This window comes from Ursus americanus, chromosome 8 (assembly GCF_024610735.1).
Source record: "Ursus americanus isolate L20-20 chromosome 8, mUrsAme1.1.p, whole genome shotgun sequence".
Lineage (NCBI taxonomy): Eukaryota > Metazoa > Chordata > Mammalia > Carnivora > Ursidae > Ursus > Ursus americanus.
Genome location: NC_142134.1, coordinates 12261605 through 12280296, shown reverse-complemented (window position 1 = coordinate 12280296; position 18692 = coordinate 12261605). Strand labels below are relative to the sequence as shown.

The following is an 18692-nucleotide window of genomic DNA, read 5'->3' as shown; positions in this document are numbered from 1 at the left end:
TGGGGCACCTGGCTGGTTCAGTTGGTAGAGCTGTGACTCTTGATCATGAGTTTGAGCCCCACGTTGAGTGTACAGATTACTTAAAAATAATAGTAAAATGCATTTTTTAAAAAGTAACTCCTTAATTTATGAATTAATAAAGTATATTTCAAAACTGAATTTTAATTTTAATTTTTATATTATTATATAAATGGTGACTTGACAATTTTATACCTACCTATAGTATCAAGTATAGATAATTTGTGAATCAGTTGAGAATTCATTTCTTCATGTCAAAAGAAAGAACAGAGTACTATGTTTGTCAAGGCTATTACAATGAGTGTGTGGTTTTTTTTAATAATAAAAATAGTAGAAGCTTAGAGAAGATGCGTCATTCAAAGTATCAACATTCTTTTCTGGTTTAGTAAGTATTAATGACATCTATTACCCTTTAATTTCTCTATTTCTTTAGTGATGGTATATTGAGTGTCAAAGCTCTCAGTTGTACACTTTGGTCATTAAGAGTTGAGCAGTGTTAGTTGAGAGTGATTAGATTTTTTAGCCAAACTTTTAAAGCACTGTTTATAATAACAGATAATATACCATTCCCCTAAACTGTGGTCAGAAATATAACCTGGGAGAACATGATTATTATTACAACAAAATGTTTCTTTCGTTATCTATTTGGGAAAGAACATCTACTGTAATTTGCAAATTCTGTTCACTTTCTGGATTTTTTTAATAGAAATGCTATTTTAATATACTTATATTTTATATACTTATTTTTAGACAGTTATTTCTTCATCAATAATAACTTCTAGTAATTCTGCAATCCGTGTTGATAGTCAAAGTAGATATGAGGTTAGTAGTCAGAGTTGGTACTAGATACTTGAGTCTGAAGATTGCATTGAGGTCATTTATTTGCTATTTCCAACCTCTTGATAAGTTATCCTTGATAATTCATATACATTTTTAGGAGTCATCTCATATGAGCTAAGAAAGTTCTAGTCAGCCTCCTGCCACTGTTTTCCTCTGTGGCAGCTCTTAATATGCCACAGTGGCATGATATTTGCAGAACTTCTATGTACTTAAATCATTTTTTATTCCATTGAGAAATTTGAACAAGAGGGGAGTACTCTGAGAATTTTATTTAAAATAGCGATTTCTATTTCCACTTGTGCTCTCTTTTTTTCCTCAAAGATGAGTCAACAGAAAGAGAAGATAGACACATTGCTTTTTTTGCCATTTCTATTTTACTTCCCACCTAAAACTTTATTTCTCTCACCTTCTTCCATTCATCTGCCCAGGAAGTTCCATAATCACCACTGATGAGGCTCTCTTTTACTAATTTAAAATTTTCAGTATTTTAGCAAAGGCTTCCTCTCTTCCTTTGACAAACCCACAAGCAGATAATATCTCCATCTTTTTGTTTATTGTAATTAAAGTATGTTAAGTCACTGGTAACTGTCAGATTCCCATCAAATGAGTGGGACTGGCTAACGTGTCTGAGGTAACTTGTTAAAATACAAATTAATCTTTGTGAAAATCTTGTGCTGGATTGTGTACACTACAAATATTAGTGTTATTTAATGTGTGTTATGTACCAAAAAATTGCAAAAGCATTTTCAAAGAATAGAATCCTAACTATGCTGGTTTTTTAGCCATGATGTATGAACTGAAAGGTTGGTAGCAGAAAACATAAGTAAAAAATCTTTGTGAATTTGAGGTAGGACAAGATTTCTTAGGTAAATCACCAAAAGTATAAACCATAAAAAAAAAAAAAAAGTGGAAAGCTTTGGTTCTTTTGAAGACAGTATTAAGGAAATAAAGATATAAGCCACAAACTGGGTGAAAATATTTATAATAAATATATATGACAAAGGATTTATATACAAATAACCTAATCAGAAGGAAAAATAGGCAAAATATTTTAACAGATTCTTCACAAAACAAGATATACTAATGGTCAACAGGCACATGAAAAGATGCTCAACGTCATTAGTTATCTACAGAAACGAAAGTTAAAACCACAGTGAGCTACCATTACAGATCCCTGAAATGGCTAAAATTAAAGAAAAGAAAAAATGATAATGCCCATATTAGTGAGATACAATACAAATTGAAGTGCAATGTATTACAACCCTTTTGTCATTTTGTCAGTTCGTAATGAAGTTGGCATAATAATCGATATAAATTTACCACAGGACCCAGGTAATTTCACTGTTAGGTATTTAACCAAGACAAATGAAAACAGGGGTGCCTAGGTGGCTCAGTCAGTTGAGCATCCAGCTCTTGATTTCGGCTCAGGTCATGGTCTCAGGGTCCTGGGATCAAGCCGTGCTTGGGGCTCCATGCTCAGTGGGGAGTCTGCTTAAGGATTCTCTCTCTCCCTCTCCCTCTCTCTTTGCCCCTCACCCTGCTCATGCGCTCTCTCTGTCTCTCTCAGATAAATAAATAAATCAAAGAAAGAAAGAAAGAAAGAAAGAAAGAAAGAAAGAAAGAAAGAAAGATGAAAATACATGTCCACAAAAAGATATATGCACAAACATTTAGCATGGCTTTCTTTGTAATAGTCCCAGACTGGAAGCAATGCAAACTCTATCAACAGGTGATTAGGTAAACAAATTGTGGTTTGCCATTAAATATTGCACTACATTTAAAAGGATGGATCCTGAAATATACAACAGCATGACATGATGAATTTCAAAATAATTTTGCTGAATGAGCGAAGCTGGGTATTAAAGAGTTCATATTATACATTTCCATTTATGTGAAATTCTAGGGAAGGCAAAACTAACCTATAGTTTGATACTGCATATCATTGTTGCCTAAGACCAGGAAGGGGTAGCATTTGAATGCAAAGGAACATGAGGGAACATTTTGAAGATGAAAATGTTCTATATCTTGATTTTGGTGGTAGTTACACATGTGTATACATTTGTTAAAGTCATCTAACCACATACTTTTAAAAGTTGCATTTCAGTATAGTATGTTATACTTCAATAGCGTTGATTTAAAGAAGAAAATGGGTTGGAGGTGAGGGATGAGGTAGTTTGTAAATTTAGGGGAATTGTATAATGGGAACAGCAACAACAAAGTGAATAATTTCTGCAAACTTAGATGAATAGAAAGAATTCTGGAGAACAATATGAGAAGAGGGTAAATTTCACTAGAATATCTCTGATAGGCTCAAAAGTAAATACTTGTCTAGATTTTATTGTTAAACTTAAAGGTTACACTTAACATTAAGCTCAATTTGAAGAAAAATAAAAGAAAACTTAGAATGTATGCAATAGAAATGGGGAGAAAGTCTACCAATTTGGGTGAAAAAAACATTTTTAAGTATAGGAAAGATACTAAGTTCATATTATTTATCACCCTAGTGTGGGAAAGAAGCAGGGATCAATTGGGCTTAGAACCAGGAAATCAGATTTTTAGGACACTTGTTGAAATTAGGATAGGCTTCTTAAAACCATCCCGTGCAGTCTCCACTGGGTCAGAAAGTCAAAATATGTTACATAAGAATTAAGGAGGTTCCTTTTGTTGAGCTGATTTGCTTATTTTACAAAATAATTCTATATTCCAAAGACAGCCACTTTCATATTATTAAGAACTGCCCATTTCCAAAGTATCTGAAATACATCAAAAGCAGATAAAGCCATAATTGTAACAAAATACTTTTTGAAGAAAATTATGAAAGAACATACACTGTTAGCTTTTAAAAGCTTCAAATGTAGCTTATGAAGTACTTTGTTAATTTGTATTTAGATGTGCAATTGCATTGAAATTGCCACCATTAAATGAAAGAGTAAGCTAATTAAAGTATGAAGTATGGATAAGATTTATATATGAAGGGTTTACGATAGTATCAGATATCTAGAAGTGTAAGCAAATTGGAATAGCACCTAAATTACAGATCACTGAAATGTAAATGGAAAAACAATAAGCTAAAAATGAAGATACAGTTTTTCTATTTTTGCTTTGTATTTTTTAACTTGATAATTAAGTGCAGTATATGAGATGTCATATAAGATTGATTTGTTTTTTTAAAACATTTTTCTCAAGATTCTCTAAGAGCAATAAAATTAAGTGTCATGCTATAAGATGGATTTGAAAGTGAAAACTGGAACACAGTTTTCTCTAAGAATGACATTCAAAGAATCAAGGTTAGATGATGCAAATTTTAGAGTCTGGTTTCTAACAGTGCTTAGAATGACACATTTATTTCTGGGAAGTTGTGGGAGACCTCGACCCTAAAAGAAGTTAACCATGAAGCTTGATTTTGGTTCATGTTCTTACAGAAGTTCAAAAATCTTCATCAATAAGAATATGATACAGGCTTTTAAATTTTCACAATTGAATGTCATCTCTGTCTTCTGAATATATGATTTTTAAGGGCATGATCCTTTAATATACTATGCAGGATACCAATTCTTCAGGAAAATACCAGATAATTCAACTACATATGAACTGTGTTCTATTATTTGCTTAATTTCTCATGAGAAATCTAATGAGAAAAACAGCTCAGGAGTCTTGTTTTTCTAGTCTAGAAAAAAAAGTTTCACTAATTTTTTTAAATTTTAGAATCCTGTGGTAAATTCATTCCTAAGAAAACCTTTGTTTCTCTATTATATCATATAATCAGATAGTGAAAGTCAGCAGTTCAGAATATTTCCTGATTTTGATCAAATAATGGACAAGAAGTTCTGAATAAATTTAGAAATTAAGTCAGTAGCTAATTCACCTCAATTATCTAGTTTATGTATTTTTCTGCTTCCTTCAGTAGATTATTGTTCAGTTTTTACCTAATTTCCTCCTTTAGACAATTTAAGTCAATGCGCAGTCTTGGGTCAATTTCTGAACTAGGGTACAGTACATGTTATATAAAAATTATCCTGAGTATAAACTATGTTTATAGTTCTTATGCATTGCTGCTGAAATAGAGTCAGAAATAATCCCGCTTTAAGGATTTTTAAAGTGTATCCAATTTATGGTACACCTAAATCAAATGAATTGGAAATAACCTCATGAATGGAAAGGGACTCTAAGAATTGTAACAGTTGTAGCATCTATTCTCTGAATGTGTTCTTTTTTGGCACTTAAATCAGCCAAACTTGTCTACTTATTCCCTTATCGCAATCAAAATTAATCCATTCTTTTGCTTTAATCTTCACTGCAAAATTTTCTGTGTATGAGTGCGTGCACAGTTGGTAAACAAGCTGAAATATGTTGCTGTTCATTCTTTTCAGTGTTTTATTTGCTTATCTACTTAAAAGGGAGAATGATTCTGACAGACTGAGTTAAGGATATAGTAACATAACTTCTGTTGCTACCTATTACCAGTATTTTTTTCTTGCTTTTAGAAAAAATAATGGTAAGCTTCTAACCCATACTTCTTTTTCTTAGGCTAATCTCTTATTTAAGGAGTTTTAATTGATTACATTTTTACAGGGCTAGAAGAACAGCATTAGCAACATTCCAATAATTCTCTTTTTGTGTATCCTTTGTTCTTAACATTTCTTTTTGTTTTGTTTAGCAGAATGTAAGAAAGATTATAAACTGTCAGGGGCTATGTATATGGGAATTTAAAAATTTAATATTTCTTCATTTTGCAATTAGATATTGATGACAGATGTAGTTTTCATAATGAATAAAAACTGGATAGAATTATTTAAATCTTCACTAATTAAAAGTGAGTAATACTTTTAAATATATGTTTGAAAATCAGCCTGAAAGACATCGAAATAACAAGATCGTGAATCATCACAGATACCGTATAACTTTCAAAAAAAAGGGGGGGGCGCCAACATCTAAAGTAAGCAAATAAAATTTTAAATACTGTCTTGGCACAAAGATGTTGATGGTATTTAATAAAATGCACTTAAAATGTACATTAAGAAGTGATAATTAGGCTAATTTTTCAGTTAACTATTTCTAAATAAGGAATGATTCAGTATATAATATAATGTGAATTTTTCTATACCTATATTTCATTCATTTATTTGTTTTTATATTAAGAAGAAGGATTTGATTCTAAATTAGGATTAATAAAGATAACTACCAAAATGTATCTCTTTAATTCAGTTGTGTTTTCCTTGCAGAGTGCAGATATGAGCCCAGCAAGTAGCACCACTTCACTTCCTGTTAGTCCTCTGACTGAAGAGCCATTGCCTTTCAAGGTAAAAAATAAACAAAAAATAATTATTTATGATACTTTTAGGATACTCAAGTACTTTAGTAAAATATTGCATGGTATAGATGGTAAGGTAAACTGCTTTAATACATAAGGATCTAATTTCAGATGGTAAAATCTTTGTTGTTGTTTTGTTGTCATTCTGGTTGGTAAGTGAAAATGCAGTTTGGAATAGAAGTTAATACTATAGACTACATCATTTGCCTTGCATGTAAGAAACAGTGCTATCTTTGTAATAGCTTGATGTCATGTGAATTAGAGGTTTTGAATCTTGTTTATCATAATTTAAGTAATAAATTTAGGATGAATTATTTAGCCCTCATTGAGTGGTTACATTTTCATTTGCTGGTTAAATTTTCGTTGATGACTCTAGCTCATTTAGAAAATATTTATTTACTATGTATTATTTATTATGTAAATATTATGTTTACAAAATGATGATCAAATCAAAAACTGAAATACAGAATCATTCCTCCAAAGACATTATATTTTTAAAATGCTTAAGGAAAAATGTAAATAAGTAATTAAGGAGTATGGTTCTCCAGCTGGGGAGACTATATGTATTACAAGTAAGAAGTCATTTTCTTGTTTTGCTGTTTAAGATTAGCTGTGTCTATTTAAACAGAGCTCGTAGATCAGCTATTTTGTATTTGTACCCGGGATGTTTGGATTTCATTGAAATTATTATAAAGGCAATCCTTAAGATCATGGGGAAGAAAAACTTGGAAAATTGGAATGATACACTTAACTTATGTGCAATAGTCTCCGTTTAATTTGGTTTAAAGACAGGTAGATATGCATTTTGGAATTCATTATGATTTTCACGATTTTGGGATTTTATCATAAAATTGTTTATTACTGTGGTTTTTTTTTTTTTCTTTTTCATATGAAGAGAGTAACCTACTCAAGTTCATACTGCTTAAACCTAGTACAGTGCCTGGTATTGATTTCTAAATAATATTTGCTGTGTAGTTAAAATGAGAATAATAGAAAGTTATGAATTTCATTGTGTGTCTTTAGTTTTGTAATTATAGATGCTTTGTTCCTTAATGATAGACAAGGGGCACCTGGGTGGCTCAGTCAGTTAAGCAACTGAGTCTTGATTTCAGCTCCGGTCATGATCTCAGGGTCCTGAGATTGAGCCTGCATCTAGCTCCATACTCAGCAGGGAGTCTGCTGCAGATTCTTTTTCCCACTCCTTCAACCCCTCCCCCATCTCTCTCTCTCTCTCTCTAAAATAAATAAATAAATCTTTTTAAAAAATGATAGACAGGGGCGCCTGGGTGGCACAGCGGTTAAGCGTCTGCCTTCGGCTCAGGGCGTGATCCCGGCGTTATGGGATCGAGCCCCACATCAGGCTCCTCTGCTGTGAGCCTGCTTCTTCCTCTCCCACTCCCCCTGCTTGTGTTCCCTCTCTCGCTGGCTGTCTCTATCTCTGTCGAATAAATAAATAAAATCTTTAAAAAAAAATGATAGACAATAATAATTGTTAAAAGGTTATTTTATATCAGAGAATTGTTAAATACTGGATAGTATCCTGATTACATTATTGAGAAGTCTATTATTCTACAACAAAGAAGAAAATACCCACACTTCAAAGTTTAGTGTTACTCAATGTTTCCTTCTTATGGTATATGGGACAAAATTTACAGAAGAATCATATCCTTAACAAGATTTTAATTGAATTCTCAAAGCATTACTAGAAACCATTTTCTCTTTGTAATATATTGATAATGGCCCATACTCCTTGAAAATTAATGTATTTTTTAATGGAAGTAAAAGAAGAGGTCAGATATATTCCAAAATATGCTGACACAATGCTAATATAAATATAATTATTTTAGTCCGTGACTGCTTCTAAGAGATCAATATTGTTCCCATGTATGTAATGTATGTAAGTGGTTTTATAAGCAATTAAAACTTCTAAGCACTTATAATATATAATATTAGCATTGGTAGCCAGTGTAGTTATAGTGCCTCTTAATTTACTTCTTTTGTGAAAGGAATATTATTTATGTTTATTTTTGTATTTTCTATCATATATAAAAACATCCCACTAGTGTTTAATAGTGTCAAAAACTAAAGTTTGAAATTATGAAGTAAAGCTCCTGCATTTGTAAATGAGGAGCTTTTTTTGTAAACAAGGAGTAAAGCTCCTTTTTCACCACTGTTCTCATCATTATCTATTGTAGGCATGCCAGGCTATGAAAGCGTTTGAGTGTATCCCTTCATAGAAAAAGATGTATGATGCACAGTTCTCTACGTATACTACCATAAACTTACAGACTTCCCAGTCACACTCTTGGTGCTAAGAAGTTTCTAGGATTCCAAGTTCATATAATTGGGCAATTGTTATGGACATATATTTGGAAACAAAAGGCAAATGTATAACCTCTATTTTTTAATAAAGCATTCAGGGTGACTTACACAAGTGGTCTGTTCTCTACCAGAATATCATTACAAAACTAATTTTGTGTGGGTGGGAATAATATTTTATCAAATAACCATAATAGAATCATAAAATTTCAAGATCAGTTATTTCTGAGTTTGAGAAAAAGAGAGAGTAGACCGCTTAACTGTTAATTCAATGTTTATGCTTCTTTTTATAGAATAACACTGAACCAAGTTGACATTGTTAACTTTGATATGTCCATTCCACCCTACTATTCTACCTTTGTATTCTCTACTGTTCTCCTTGATTTCTATCAACCTAATCACTTCCAATCTAACCTGCCTCCTTTCTCCCTATGTTAAGCTCAGTCAGAGATATTCCAGGCCTAATGCCTTGGGGTCACCAAATATTACTGTTCTTTAATAAGATGATCCTTTTAATTTATTTGTATACACACAGTTATTAGCAGCCTCAGTCCATCCCTGGAACTAACAGTCTTGAAGCTGAAGCTAGCTTATTGTTCTTGACCCCTCCATAATAGTACACTTTATTATGGACCATGTTCTTTTCGTCAACCATATTTATCCCTTATTTTAAAATTTATTTGTACTTCCTTGAAGCATGATCTCTAGGTTTTAGTCCGTTTTTCTCCAAAAATCATCTTTTCTTTGATTAGATATATTAATAAAATGTATTATCCAACCTTTCCCATTTATCCTTATCTTGTGATAAATTCAATGGATGGAAATGAATTCAACTCTATTTTTCTTTACACTCTGCTTCAAGAGTACACAAAGGCACTAAAGAATATGCTCCATTCACCAATTTTCAAAATCTAATTTTAAACAAATGTAGTTTTCTCATTGCCCTTCCTGGCCCATTGACTGCTGCTTTTCTGTGATACTTGGGTTTGTGGAATATCTAATGAGATTGGGCATCTAGTGCCTAGAATCCACAATGGAGCCACCCTATTGGAGACCCAGCCACCTTCCGCAGGTGCTGACCCAGAGTGGTTCTGGGATATTTCTGGAGTCTCCTCTCCTTGTGAAATCCAAAGTTTTTAGACTCCCTTTTCTCATCCCCAGAAATCACCATTTAGTCTAGACTAAAGAAGTTCCTTTTTTTTTTTTTTTTTCCAATTTCCCTTGGAGATTATTCCTCTCTCTTTTAATCAACCAGAGCCTGGAAAAAAAAAAAAATCTTCTCAACATACTTTTTAGAAACAGAATAGAGGAAGGCAATTGTCTGAACTGTCTGAAGATTTTTCTTACCTGATACAAACCTCACTTTACGAAGCACAGAGACACCTTATTAAAGCAAAGGACAAGGAGGTGGAAATAAATAAATTAATGTCTCAAAAAATTTCATCTTGTCATGCACTCCTGGGATATTAGGGAAAGAAATGATGCTAATTCTGCTTAACCATAGAGCCTAAACTCAGTACTTAGTAACAAACATAGTTTGCTCTCACTTATGTAAAATAAAAAAATGTGTAGAAAAAAATGATAATCCCAGAAAATACACACCTATCAACCACTAACTATTTGGTGAATCATACTTTAAGTTTGTCTGTTGTTTCTATAATGATCACTAATTTCTACTTTAAGAGCAATATTTATTTTTAAGAAAGCAGAGGAGTTGAGAATATTAGAAGCAATCTTAGCCTAGTTAGGAGACTTCTGGGACAAATCTCAATTCTGACACTTTCTATCTGTATGACCTTGACCTGTTGTTACTTGGTGTCTTAATTTTCCCATCTGTAAAATGGGAACAGCAGCAAATTCTTCTTCATTGGATTATTATAACATTAAATAAATTAACAAACAGAAAGTGCTTCAAGTAGCGCATAGTATCAGTATATGTATTAACTATTATGTTTTGTAGAACAGGTATGTCTAAGTTTAAGGCAAGAGGTTCTGTATGTTATAAATGACATGAAGCAGAATTATTTCCACTTAGTCCCTTGCACTTTATTTCCAAATGTGAGAGTAGTAATGCACTTTAAACATAAATCCTTTACTTTGCTGAAGAATAGTATTTAATATTCATTTCTAGAAGGCATGCTATTTATTTCCTGCCCTTGAGTATTCAGATAAGCTCATATATCAGATTCTTTGTATGAAAAATAATTAATGGAAATGTTCATTAATTATGAGGGAGAAGGAGTAAATACAATGAATCTGTCTTAAGGGAAAACTGGTGAATATAATAAAACATTACTTGGAAAAAATAAATACATAATTAATAGATCTGTATGCATAAGGACATATGGCATCTTTTCATCAGGAATGCACTGTAGTATATTTTCTTTAATTTCCCAGACCTTCCTCCACAAATTAACCTGATAACCTCCTAAATGCAAGCCCCACTGGAGGAGCATTGTTCAATCACATTACATACTGGAAAAAAAAACACATTGTAAACAAAGCACTGTTGCTATTTTACTCTTTATATGTTATAATGTCAGTATGCTAAGTAGTGTCAGTTTATTTTGTCTGACAATATAATAGAAAGAGCACATGTGGAGACTCCAGGAGAGAGGAGTCAGATAATGGCACAACCTCAACAACTGTCATCTATCTTGCACAGAGTTGGGGTTTTGTGTGTGTGTTTATTGGTGTTTTTTCTCACTCAGTGAATTTAATGGTCTCTCTTATTACTGGAAATCACTTTTTTTGTGTCCCAAAAATAACCCCCAATGGTATATTCTGCATTTCTGATCATTTTTTTTTACTGTGTCATCTACTCATTCATCCATTTGTTCTTTCATTCATTCGTTCATTCATTTTTTAGTGAATCAGTTTATTGAGTTGGGCTTGATAATGTTCTAGGCACTGGTGTTTCAATGTAAGCAACCCAGACTGAGTTCCTGTTTTCATGGTATTTGGGTTCTAGTGAGAAGAGATAGACAATAAGCAAATAAAGATATAACACATCAGATGATAGGGGTGTTAAATGCTGTGATGTAGAATGAAGCAAGGTTTGGAAGGCAGAAAGTGACTCTAAATTATGATATTGTTTCAAACAGATGGTCAAAGAAAGCCATTCTCATTAAGGGGTATTTTAGCAGAGACCATAGTGATGAAAGGGGGTAAGCCACTCATCTATGGGAAGAGGCTTGAGAAAAAGTGCAAAAGCACTTTTCAAGAACACTTGAGAAAAAGTGCAAGTGAGGTGGAACAGTTGGCCTTTTCAGGATCAACAGAGTGACCTGTGCCTGGAGCAGAGTGAATGAGGGGGCAAGTAATAAGAGATCAGGTCAGAGAGAAACCACATTATGAAGGGCCTTGTAGGTCAAAGAAAGACGCGAGATCTTGTTTTACATGAGATGTGAGACCATTACAGTGTTTGTGAAAAAGAATGGCATAGATAGACTTTATTTTAAAACTATTACTCTGACTTGGAGACATGATAGAAGGACATCAAGGCCCCCATAGGTGAGAGATGATGGCAGCTTAACCTGGAGTGGTAAAGATTGAGAAGGGTGAGCATTGGTGGGATTTGGGACATATTTTAAATGTGAATCTGCAGGATTTTTTAATGGATTATATATGGTATATCAAAAAAGATCAGTGTTGAAGATTATTCCTGATTCTAATGTTCTCTCTATTCCCCTATTTTTATTTCTTTTGCTGTCACACTGTGATTGTATATTTAAGGAATGTGTTTATGATATAATAATAATTTTAAATACAAAATGGCACCACATGTTTTCCTATTGGTAATAGATTTTAAGAAGGACCTATTATCAATAATGTGTATATTAAAAATAAAATGATTGTTTCTGTGTAATAAACCATTTCAAAACTTGGCAGTCTAAAACAATAATTTCTTTTTTTAGATTTATTCACTTTTTAGAGAGAGAAAGAGAACGAGCACAGCAGGGAGGGACAGAGAGAGAGGGAGAGAATATCTTAAGCAGACTCTGCACTGAGCGTGGAGCCCTACGTAGGGCTCAGTCTCACAACCCTGAGATCACCCACGACCTGAGCCAAAACCAAGAGTCAGACGCTCAACCAACTGTGCCACCCAGGTGCCCCAAACAATAATTTCTTATTGTTCTTTATGATTCTCTAGGTTGACTAAACTTATCTAGACAGTTCTTATTTGGGGCTTTACAAGGGAGTGGAGAATGTAGTTATCTGAAGGCTCAAGTGGAGTAGATACCCAGGATGACTTCTTACAGAATAGCTTGAGTTTTCTAACAGCATTTTCTCACAGTATTTTAAAGTAGTTAGACTTGTTACATGACATCTGGCTTCACCCATAGTCAATGTTACAAGAAGTAGAAGCTGCCAGGCCAATTATGGAAAAGACGCAGATACATATAGCTTCACCTTCACGTCTTTCTATTGGTTAAGCATTCACATAGTGTGTTAGTGGTCCCTGAAACTGCCTCAGCCTTCAGATATTTGCTAGAAGGACTCAGAGAATTCAGTATGTAGTCATAAAGAACAAACATACTCTTCCAGAAATGTATGTGATACTTCTACCCAATAAAGCCCATTAGCAATTCAGCACCCAAAGATTCACATAGGAACCCTGTACCTAGAACAGACAGAAATTCCAAACTCCTAGAAAAAAGTCTGGTGTTCAGCATTAACAATATTGTTTATACAAATTTCTTAGGCACAGTGAGCTACTCTTACTACAATTCTTTTTTATTGTTGGAGTATAATTAACATGTGATGTTATATTAGTTTCAGGTGTACAACAGCCACTCTTACTATTTATGGGAAGTTTGATATGAGTGTAGGGCACTAGTTACCAGTCAGGTTCTCAGAGGCCAACCAATGGCCAATCTCGGAAGCAAATCTTTCTAAGGATAGCATATTAGTTGGCTAGGGCTGCAATAAAAAGTACCACAGTTTGGTGGCTAAAAAAAAAATTAAAAATGAAAGTATTTTCTCAGTTTTGAGGGCTAGAATTTTATTTCTTTGTAAGCTTTTATTTTAATTCCTGTTAGTAAACATGGTGTTAGATTATAGTGATCCATATGTCTCAGGTGCCCATCATAACAAAGGAACTCCTTAATCTCCATCACCTATTTAACCCATCCTTCCACCCACCTCCCCACTGGTAACCATTGGTTTGTTCTCTATAGTTAAGAGTGTGTTTCTTGGTTTGTCTCTCTCTCTCTCTCTCTTTTTTCCCCTTTGCTCATTTGTTTTGTTTCTTAAATTCTACATATCAGTGAAATCATATGGTATTTATCTTTCTCTGACTGGCTTATTTCACTTAGCATTATACTCTCTAGCTCCATCTATGTCATTGCAAATGGCAAGATTTCATTCTTTTATCATGGCTGAGTAATGTTCCATTATATATATATGTACCACCTCTTCTTTATCCATTCATCAGTTGGTGGACACTTGGGCTATTTCCAAATGTTGGCTCTTGTAAGTAATGCTGCTATAAACATAGAGATGCATGTATCCCTTTGAATTAGTGTTTTTTTTATTTTGGATAAATATCCAGTAGTGCAATCACTGGTCACAAGATAGTCTCTTTTTAACTTCTTGAGGAAACTCCATACTGTTTTCCAGAGTGGCTGCACCACCAGATAGCACTCCCACAGCACACGAGGGTTCCTTTTTCTCCACATCCTCACCAGCACCTCTTGTTTCTTGTATTATTGATTTTAGCCATTCTGACAGGTGTGAGGTAGTGTTTCATCGTAGTTTTGATTTGGATTTACCTGATGGTAAGTGATGGTGAACATCTTTTCATGTGTCTCTTGGCCATCCATGTCTTCTTTGGAGAAATGTCTGTTCATGTCTTCTGCCCATTTTTATTTGGATTATTTAATTTTTCAATGTTGTTGAAAGCTAGAATTTTAAGTTCAAGGTACTGGTAGGGTTGGTTTCCAGTGAGACTCTCTCCTTGGTTTGCAGATGGCCTTCTCATTATGTTTTCACATGGCCTTTTCTCTGTGGATGCACTTCCTTGTTATCTCTTCCTCTTCTTATGGGGATACCAGTAGTATTGAATCAGGTCTCACCCAAATGGCCTCATTTTAACTTAATCACATCCTTGAAGACCTTATTTCTAAATATGTGTACATTCTGAGATACCAGGAATTGGAACATTAACATGAATTTTGAGGGGCACCTGGGTGGCTCAGTTGGTTAAGCATCTGCCTTTGGCTCAGGTCATGATCCCAGGGTCCTGGGATTGAGCCCCATGTCAGTCAGTCTGTCTCCCTTCTCAGTGGGGAGACTGGTTCTCCCTCTCCCTGCCGCTGTTCCTGCTTGTGCGCTCTCTGTCAAATAAATAAATATGTAAAAAAAAAAAAAAAACATATAAATTTTGGGAAGACACAGTCATCCCATAATAGACTAAAGACTGCTATGTTAACTATTCTGTACATAAGGCCAACCTTGACTCAAGTGAAGGGAAAATAAACTATCTCTTGAGGGGGAATGGCAAAAATTTGCAGCAATCTTTAATCAACTACACTGAATAAAAATGATGTGTGATACTCTTTTATTAATCAGTTTTAGGCTCTATCAGATTCTCAGTCAGGTGTAAGGAATTTGAGTTTGAGAAAGTGTAGAAGGAAATAGGAGATTTCCTTAAATGTTTTATGTATTCATCGGTGTACTTATTTGAATATATTTTCCAATGCCATTTTAATTTCCACTAAATTTGGGAAATTCACTTAAGTGTCACCATATTTGAATAAACTTATAGTTCTTTTCTTTTCTTTTCTTTTTTTTTTAAAGATTCCATTCATTTATTCGACAGAGATAGAGACAGCCAGCTACAGAGGGAACACAAGCAGGGGGAGCGGGAGAGGAAGAAGCAGGCTCATAGCGGAGGAGCCTGATGTGGGGCTCGATCCCACAATGCTGGGATCACGCCCTGAGCCAAAGGCAGACGCTTTAACCTCTGCGCCACCCAGGCGCCCCTAAACTTATAGTTCTTAAAATCTTATGGTTGAGAATGTCAAAGAATTATGCCTTTAAAAAATAGCTTACTAGGGGCGCCCAGGTGGCACAGTGGTTAAGCGTCTGCCTTCGGCTCAGGGCGTGATCCTGGCGTTATGGGATCGAGCCCCACATCAGGCCCCTCTGCTATGAGCCGGCTTCTTCCTCTCCCACTCCCCCTGCTTGTGTTCCCTCTCTCACTGGCTGTCTCTATCTCTGTCGAATAAATAAATAAAATCTTAAAAAAAAATAAAATAAAAAAAAATAAAAAATAGCTTACTAAATTTCTGATTGTAAATACTGGAAGTAAAATTTAAATTAAAAGAACAACTACCAAACAATGCTTTCTATGTTATGTTATACAGATATACTATACAAGTATTATTTTATGTTAACTTTTTTCCTTTAGGTCTGTCAAGTTAAATTTTAAATGATTATTATACCTATTATTTGGCTTTTGCAGACCATATTACTGATATATGATGAATGCTCTAGCAGTAAGAAAAATGGTAATTTTATATTCTGATAAATAAAATTATTTTTACATAAATTAAAGCCAAAACAAATCTGGTCTAATTTGTGTTAAAAGATATTCAGTATCTCTCAGACATATTAAACCTCAGGGGAAAAGATTTTAATGGGAAAAAAAGCAAATACCTTTATGTTGCATACTAGCTTCATATTACTGTCCAGATCCTTCTCACACACTGTCCAGATGACTTCAGGAAGACACATACAAGATATAGAACTTGGCCACATTAAACATGCTAAAAATCATGTCATACCTCCCACCTCATCTCCAGCTCACATATCCATTTTATTTCTTAAATTTAAATCTGAGTTTCTTTGTTGTTGTCTAGGTTGGTGCCTTAGATTTTTTGAGTTCTCCAAGTGGTACTGATCGAAGACTTTCTTTGTTAAAAAGGCTTATTTCAGCCTTCCTTCAGAGTATTGGGCCATACTCTGCTTACTCTAGTCAGAGTCCCTTTGACATATTTAGCGGACAAGTTTTACTGAGCATTTGTTAAAGGTGATCTTGGAAAATTGAATTCAGGGATCCACATCTGCGGTTGAGTTAAACAGAACCCCAGAAAACGACAAGATACATAGATTGGATTGTCTTTCATAATTTTCAAGAGTAGGGATTTTATAGGAAAAGCCTAAATTTAAAGTAGAGGTACTGAACATGGAAGGATAGATAGAATTAAGGTACAGAACATGGAAAACCATTTCCGGGTTCATTTGCACATTAAAGACAAGATGTTGAACTACTGTAAAAAAAATCCTAAAACCAATAAAAGCCTTGAAAATCTGAAAAAAATAATTTTTAAGAAGCTGAGTCATTAGGACTTCAACTTTGGTTTGGGGATCCATCTCTGAGTGGATTGGCATCAATGAAACATTTTTTCTATCTGCCAACAAGGTGCCATAATTTTATTTAGAAACAGTTGAAGTCAGCACGTGGTTGGTGTTGTGTTCTTCAACACCTGTTGGTCCTGAATGTGTAGAAGACCTAGATATAAGAAAATAGTAGAGGTAGCAATCATGGCTGTGCCCACCGCTATTAACAAGATCTCTTTTTACATCTACTGCAGATAGCAGATTCGGAATGGGCTTAAGGTAAACACTGTATTTAAGATAATGACATCATTATCAATGATAATTTAAGCAACTGATCTCATGTATAGCACATGCAGCATTTATTTCTTACTCTAAGTATTACCATTTCATATACACTCTGGATCATAAACATTCACCCACCTTCATGGTTTTTAAATATAGTCTCCAGCATTGCTTCAGAGTTTACCTGTAAGTGTGAAGTGTACTATAACATATTGTTCTTTAAATAAGAGATTAGCAATCAAGGTGCAATTCAAAGACTATGATTTGTTACTAAAATGCCCATTTGAGATGGACCATGAATATGACATGCTACAAAAAGTAGACTCAGCATGAACTTAGTTTATCTGGCAGTGACTTTCATCTGTTCTATCTTGAAATTATCTACTTCTGTAATAAACAAATTTTAGAAGTTGAATGATATCAATGTGCAGTTGTAACTGTAAAATAAAATGTACAAGGAATTAAGTACAATGAATTCTAACATATATCAAATAATTTAGAAATGGTTGTATTTTCTTTGGTAACTATGTGAAATTAGAAAATATTAGAGTTACAATGTTTTTTAACATATTGGTCATCCATTGTTTTAATTATGTGATATAGAGGTATTAAATAGCCATGCTAACAGATGAAATAAAATAACTAAGGTAAGCAAATACTCAGTTCTGAAGTTTTTGTATCACAAATTGAGGATTACTTCAGTGAAATTTTCATACCACATATAAATAATTTTGCATAAATTCTATTATGTCTAGAAATTCTGCAGGAAAAATACTGATGGCACAAATTTAAAATTGGATAATAATTATGAAAAATAAGAAAATTCTACTTACTCTTGCTATAGTGAAGATAAAAATGTAGAGAAATTTGTGAACATCACTTTAAAATGCATTCCAAAGAGGTAAGGAAAGATGCAGTGTGTTTGCACAGTGAAGATAAAAATGTAGAGAAATTTGTGAACATCACTTTAAAATGCATTCCAAAGAGGTAAGGAAAGATGCAGTGTGTTTGCACAGAGACTTACTTTTGTCCTCTTGGACAGCGGCTGATTCATCACAGAAAATTGGAAGGTAAACAATTGCCAGATGGATATATTAGACTATAATTAACAGCCTAATACAAATAATTGTGAAGATAAATGCAATTTGAATATTTCAAGTACTGTTGATGTCAGCTTCTCACCTAAGAAAATGGTCTGCTTTCTTTTAAGTTCCTGCGTTATATTATCAAGAGTCAGCTTATGTCTGTACTGGACATGTCCTTTTCTGCAGGTAATCTGTTTTACTCTGGCAAATCTGATAGGAAAATTTTATGTCAGGACTTGTGACAAACACTTATGAAGTTGGCTAAACCTGTTATATTAGAATTTTATTGCATATATTTCTTATTAAGAGTAAATGTTAATTTAGAGTAGTTAGGTTCTGCTTAATAAGAAAGACTTTGGCAGCAGTACTTGAGCCTGAAAGTTTTTAAAAAGCTGAACAGAATTGTCAAAGCATAATTACGGGTAGAGGAATTAAGCTCACTTTTCTCCCTTAAGTGTCTCTGTGAGGCAATAGAACCTTTGGCAACAGAG

General features: G+C 33.7%; 1 protein-coding gene across 3 annotated transcripts in view; it reads left to right on the top strand.

Annotated features, from left to right (window-relative positions):
* The window catches only part of CCSER1 (coiled-coil serine rich protein 1), a 1291424-nt gene that overhangs the window by 533195 nt on the left and 739537 nt on the right, over window positions 1-18692 (top strand). For all 3 annotated transcript variants that reach the window (XM_045791946.2, XM_045791951.2, XM_045791957.2), the window contains one exon: window positions 6081-6158. In XM_045791946.2, the coding sequence (XP_045647902.1) occupies window positions 6081-6158 (78 nt within the window). The remainder of the gene's footprint in view (window positions 1-6080; window positions 6159-18692) is intronic.